The sequence below is a fragment of the Helianthus annuus genome, unplaced genomic scaffold (assembly GCF_002127325.2).
Source record: "Helianthus annuus cultivar XRQ/B unplaced genomic scaffold, HanXRQr2.0-SUNRISE HanXRQChr00c176, whole genome shotgun sequence".
NCBI lineage: Eukaryota > Viridiplantae > Streptophyta > Magnoliopsida > Asterales > Asteraceae > Helianthus > Helianthus annuus.
In genome coordinates, this window is record NW_023395692.1 from 1 (window position 1) to 6,985 (window position 6,985).

The 6,985-nt window shown below is 32.4% G+C and overlaps 1 protein-coding gene across 1 annotated transcript; it reads right to left on the reverse strand.

Annotated features, from left to right (window-relative positions):
• Positions 1 to 216: 216 nt before the first annotated feature.
• On the reverse strand, positions 217 to 6,528 carry LOC118489735 (short stature homeobox protein 2-like; the record flags this gene model as incomplete). Its single annotated transcript, XM_035987271.1, has 2 exons — positions 6,273 to 6,528; positions 217 to 456 (listed from the first exon to the last, which is right to left on the reverse strand). Coding segments are annotated over exons 1-2 (496 nt in total), but the record flags the coding sequence as incomplete, so codon positions are not given.
• Between the last annotated feature and the right edge of the window lie 457 nt (positions 6,529 to 6,985).

Below are 6,985 nucleotides of genomic sequence, written 5' to 3' on the forward strand. Positions count from 1 at the left end.
CTGTTTGTTTACCTCTTAATGAGGCACTTAATGGTTCAGATCTTTTACTGGTTCAGCACTTAATGATTCAGACTGTTTGTTTCATGAGCAGATGTCTGAATGGTTCATACATTTGTCTCTGAATGATTAAGATTTATAGAGTCTTAGGGGTGTTTGTTTTTTGCAATAAGTACTTCCTGACCTCTTATGTCTGCACCGCGCAGACCACGCGCAGACCTTTGGGTCTGCAGCGTGTTTGTTTTTTGGAAGACATTTCACTAAAAAACTTCTTGATGTCTTCCTCGTGCAGATCTGGACCAGGCTCTTCAAAACTCTTCTCCCTTTCAAACCTCAAAACCCTAGCACCCATTGCAATCCTCCAGCGACACCCACCTCCTCCGCCCCGCCACCTCTCCACCTCCACCCCACCTCCGCCGCCCCCTCCATCTCCGCCGCCCCCTCCACCTCTGTTTTCTTCTGCAAAAAGAATCAAATTTTGAGGTTTGTTTTCTTCATCTTTGTTCCTTGAATTTTATATATACTGTTTGAGGTTTCAATCTTTTTAACATGTTCTTGAATTACTAGTTTAAAAGTTTGAAGCTTTATATAATTCCCATCTTTGATTCCGTTCAAATAATTTTTTTTTAAAGTCCGTTCAAAGAATCTTGAATTCTTTATTTTCAACTTTCATATATACTGTTTGAAATTTCAATATTATAACATGTTTCTTGAATCATTAGGTTAAATGATTGAAACTTTATTAATACCCAACGTTTGATTTGATTCATAGGATCTAAATTTCAACGATTGAAACTAGTGTAAGCTGAATGTTTCTTGAAAAAGAAGGTTAAAAGATTGAAATTAGGGTAAGCTGAATATGATGGATTTGAGTAAGGGTTTGATTGGATGATTTTTGGATAGAGGTTTTGATTTCTAGGGTTTTGCAGAAGTTAAAAAACAAACACTCTTCTTCTTGCAGACTGCAGAGGTTTGGTCCACCTCTTCAGCTACAGATGTCTACAGATGTGGTCCGCAGACTGCAGACATTTTACCTCTGAAAAAACAAACAACACCTTAATGGTTAAGACCTCTAATCTGAATTGGTCAGACATTTGCCTCTAAATGGTTAAGCATTATACAAGCTCTTAATGGTTCAGACCTCTTACTGATTCAGCACTTAATGGTTCAGACCTATTAATTGTTTAGCATTTAACCATTTAGATGTTGACAAACAACCCCTTAACAAACTATTTAAAATTCCAATAGGCTGTATATATTTTATTAGGGTAAATTACACTTTCATCCTTTAATAAATGTATGGGATTGTAACGGATGTTATTTAAATTCAATAATTACAGTCACATTTATTTATAAAACTGCGATGATGATAAATCGTCGTCTGATGATGATGAATAACTGAACGTAAATCCCCCAGGCCCCAAGTCGACATTCTGTTTTCTCACATGACAATTGGGTTATAATTTCGAAAAACTTTTGTTTGTTAGCTACTTGTGTCTTGGGGTGGGCTTGTTAATTGGGTTTATAAAACTTTGGGTCTTATTTATAAAACTTTTAATTGGGTTTTAAACTTGTTATACAAAGACCCTTATTTATAAGAACATCCAGATTTTTGTTAAATATATATTTAAAAAAATTTCGGACCCTATATTGATTTGGGACCTGATCGCAGGCCCACCCTGCACCTCATTTTAGCCGGCACTGGGAACCAATATCGTTATTCGCTTTTATGGTTTCCAATCGATATAGAATATGACTTTACTTTTTAGTCATGGGACAATTTTGTGTTATAAAAGCCACTGTAAATAACCTTTTTTCATATCGTATGAGTTGCATTCTAAATAATGTATTTTTGTGTCGTAAACTATACCAATTGTCGGTACTGTATCGATGGCAAAACAGACCAAATCGATACCAATCAAATAACGTCGATACAGTTATTTATTTTATCAAATATCGATATTCTTTTGAACGATATTTGATACTAGGGGTGTGCATGGGTCGGTTTGGTTCGGTTTTTACTATTAACCATAACCATAACCGCTAGTTCGGTTATGGAGTTTTGGTAACCATAACCATAACCAAACTTCGGTTATGGTTATCGGTTATGAAGTCGGTTATGGTTCGGTTTTGGTTAATTTCGGTTAAGTAACCAAGCAAGGTTTGAAATAAATAGGGTTGTGCACGATTTGAACTTAGCTTAAGCCTATTTTATAAGATAACGGAGACTAAACTTTTTGGTTAAACTACCGATTTGGGGTTCTTTTTAATAAGGTAATTCTAAAAAAAAAAAAAAGTATGGACATCACACCTTAATTCTTTATTAAAATAAATGGCATCTACATCAAGATCATTTTGTTACTAACATACTTTTATCTTAGTAAAAACCTTCTATATGATTTTGTAAAACACAAATCCATTATATAAAGTTAGCATTACAAGTTCGGTTCGGTTTCGGTTATATTCGGTTAACCAAAGCTTCATAAACCATAATCATAACCGATTGAGCGGTTATATAAAGTTTCATAACCATAACCATTGGTTATATTGGTTATCAGTTATTAGTGGTTCGGTTATGTTCGATTATCAGTTATGATGGTTAATTTGCTCACCCTTATTTGATACCAACTAAATTCATTAAGTGTGAGAAATCTCACTAATCTATACTATATAATAAAAGAAACCACTTTGAGGACACTTGTCATCATATTAGGCCATGTCTTATGGATAATTATTTTAGTTTAATCTCTTCTAATTAGTTATAGATAATCCTCCTACTAAATATTATTTAATTTAATTATTACTTTTATATTTATCTATTTACTCTCAAATTCAAACTTAGTAACTAATTTGATATTAGAGTAAATTACGATTTGGCCCCTGTGGTTATCACTTTTACCCTTTTAGCCCAAAAAATGAATTTTTTAACATCTGATCTCTCAGCGTCTTTTTTCCTAACCGTTTTGGCAACGTCTTTTTTTTAACCCTTTTGGCCCCTAAAGTAATGGATCGGGTTAGTGTTAGGGGCCAAAAGGTTAGAAAAAGACGTTGGGAGCTCAGATGTTAAAAGATTTTTTTGGCTAAAGGGTAAAAGTGAGATCACACGGGCCAAAATCGTAATTTACTCTTGATATTAACTATATATTTGAACGTTTTGTTTAGTTTGGTATCAAATAGATTTTACGATAAAATTAACTATATTATTTATCATTTCTACATTTACAAGTTTTAAATAAATGATTAAATTTATTGAGACTTTATTAACAAATTTTACTACAATATAATAATCTTTTATATCAATATAAATATATATTTATACTACACTATTATATTAACATTAATGTGTAACACCTGTCATTCTGTAAGTATTTATTTTATGATTTTCTCGCCTCACTTCCAACTTATCTTATATTAATTAAATAAATAAATGAATAATGAGCTAATATTAAATTTCACCCCTACTTTAAATTTTTGCATACCATCTTCTATTTTAAATTTGAATACCATCCTACTACTTATTATTTAGTATAAAAAATACATTTATTCAACCCGTGTAATAAATGAGGTTTCTTAAATGATATATTATTTTATTATTTTGGTAAACAATATTACATTTATTCAACTCGTGTAATACAACTATACAAGTGTTTTAAAGATATAACTTTTTTATTTGGTATTATAAAATTATATTTATTCAACCCATACAATATGGTATATAACTTTTATTATTTAATATATAAAATTATATTTATTCAACCCGTACAATAAAAAAGTTTTTAAAGATATATTATTTATTATTATTATATAAAATTCATTTATTCCACCCGTCTAATATAAATAATAAAGAAAACGTGAAGGATCACACTAGTAACCACGTATCTTTAAACAAAACTTCAATCTAACACACGTTCACCACGTACTCTGTCGGCTACCACCACGTATCCTTGAGCCACCGTTTTTCTCCGGCGAACACTTGTCTATCTCACCGACTCACACGAAGCAACTAGGATATAAAAAGCCGGGTTTGATATTTTTCAAAAAAAAAAAAACATCAATTCCTCAAAAAGATTTCACTTTCGAGTTTCGACCTCTTAACGGTTAACAATAAAACACATTTTTTTCAGCGAACCAAAACCTAACTAAAGCACCAAACAAATAACTGATCTCCACTCCACTTTGTTAGCAACATTTAGTCATTTCTAAACCTTCAAGAGCCTATCAGAAGGCCACATAAGACTTTCCGGCGAAAGCATTGTTTTTCCGGCGAGTTAGTTGAAGATATAAATGCAACAGTTTGGTATTGTTTAGATCCCGTCTCCACCACTTTAATTTTTATTTTATTCAGGCTGAGCCCACAGATTGGCCCAATTTCAAGTTTGGTCCATTCAGCTTTTCTTTTGTTTGTTCTCGTTAAGTTTAGTTTATAAATTCTTGACTGAAACAGTGTTGGGCTTGAACTTAATTTACATATTACTATATACACTTGGTTTATAAATTATAACCATTACTTGAATTATAATATTTATTTAAACATGTATAACAATTAAGTTCATTTTATTTAGTAGATTAAGATTATATATTATATATTTACAAATAGTATGTACGTTTGGAATTTATTTTGTAATTTTGTAAATAGTTTTTATGGATGTTAACAATATAGATACTTTAAAATTATACATTTACGAACTATTATTTTAATATGAGTTTTATTTACATCAAAAGTATAAGAAAATCATCAAAAACTATAAAAACATTAATCCAAAATGGTAAAACAAAAAAACACTATAACGATCTAGAATATGGAAACACATGAACGTAACTAATTTACCAACTGATCTCTAATGAACATGTGGTTAAACGAGTGGTTCAAGTGTTCAACCAAACTTTTAATGGGTACGATCAGGATTTTGTTGCCGAATATGCAAAAAAATAAGGGAGCGCCTGCCTACCCAGGCTACACTGGATTCTCAAGGATACCACAATCCTTAGGAAAGACATACAACTATAAAGGCATATTGGAAAGTACATTGTTAAGGTATGGATAGTCTGAAACTTTTTTTGATATGTGTTGTTAAGGTATGGATAATCTGAAACTTTCTTTTGATACGTGTTTGTTTGACCTTTAGGTATCTGATACTTGATTTATATCTTACATGAAGTTTTTTATAAAGAATTTTGAACGTTGATAGCGTTTCGAAATTGTTTTTACATAGGTTATTCAAAAAAGGGTTTAGGAATATGTTATTTACATGTTTGCCAAGTTAAGGTATAGATAGTCTAAAACTTTCTTTTGATACATGTTGTTTGACCTTCAAGTATCTGATTTTTATATTCTACATCACGTATATTTTAAAAGTGTAAAGATTAAATACAAATGAGTCTTAACATACAAAATACCTTTAATGTAAGAAGTAAGAAGATAATTTTTTTTCTTTTCTTATTTTTTCCCACGGACGATGCTTAGTCGCAAAATGTAAAATAAACGAATAAATTTTGATTTACAGTAGTAAGAGTAATTATTGTAGGTAATTATTATTACCCCTACAATTTCGTAAAGTAAGTATAATTACTCTACTAGTGTAATAACGATTTTTTTTTAATTCTAGAACTAAAATACGTGCTTAATAAGACGGGGAAAATTAAAAAAAAAATCTCCTTCACTTCAATACGTTAAGGATATTTTGTCATGCCAAGACCCTTTGTCCAGTAACTTAACCCTATTTTAAAAAGGTTTTAACGTTGATAGTGTTTTGAAAATGTTTTACATAGGTTATTCGGAAAAGCAGTTTGTGATTTATGTTATTTACATGTTTGCAAGTTATATGTTTAAGAGTTTACACGTTTACGATTTTGCATGTTACGGATTACATGCTTACATATTTAAATATGGTTTATTTAACACAAAACACCTATTCATGGTTAATTGTCTTCAAAAGTGAAATTCTCTTTCATCGTACTTCTAAGAGATGTTCTCACCACGGTTTGGATCTGGTTTCCCGCGTCCACCAATTTTCGCCGTAGCGGCGTAGTTCAGCAACATTTTCTGGGTTCTGGGTTCAAACTGTGGTAATAAGGTTTGGATTGTTCATGAGTGTTTGGAAATGCCAATCACTGGTCCACCACTCCTCAATGGGTCAGGAAGGGGTAGTGGGTTGACAATAGGTTTAGGATGGCAGGTTCCAGGTTTGTAGGAAGTTCATTTGAACGGAATGTTCACAAGGTTTTCATAAGCTGGGCCAAAAAGGTCGCAGTTTGCTAGCTTCCTGCCTGGTTACTCCATGGTGGTAAAGTTGGAGCCTGTCCAGAGCTTTCTCCCACAATCTCTTTTTCCTTTGGTTCGACTGTTTTCTTCACTTTTTGAGCCGCATGTTTCTTCTTCTCCCCCTTTTCCAGTCTAAAAGCCTCCTTCTTTTCTTTTTTGGGTTTTTCTTGAGCTTGGAACACCAGTGGCTCATCCGCCTCAGCTTGGTACCCGGGCTTCCATGTCGGTGGAATGTATCGAGAAGTTTTGGAGAGCCTCCGATAATTCATTCATGCTGTTAGTCACACATAAGGAAACACAAAATTCCAAATTAAATTTTAATTATTGAAATTAAATTTCACAGAAGCACTAAATTCCTGACAAAAATTTAAGTATTATTCAAATACTTAATTTGCTTAAACCAATGGCTCTGATACCACCTTTTCTGTCACGGCCCCGACCCTTTTTGCCTGGTTCGGAAGCCGCGGGACAGAAACCCGTGTATTGGTATTTCATTTGACAGCAGAATTTTCAACAGGATCGTTTGTCAGGAAATAATATCAGAGTTTTAAAAGAAAACACGAATTATTTTATTATAATTCTCGGGACAAACCCCGTATTTTACAAGTAAGGAATTTCACTAGGAAATCCCCTGATTACAGAAAACATTTTTATTTCTATTTACCGAGCCACTTTAATTAAGCTGGAATGCTACGCGGCACTTTTCATTTTTCCTAACGGTAAATC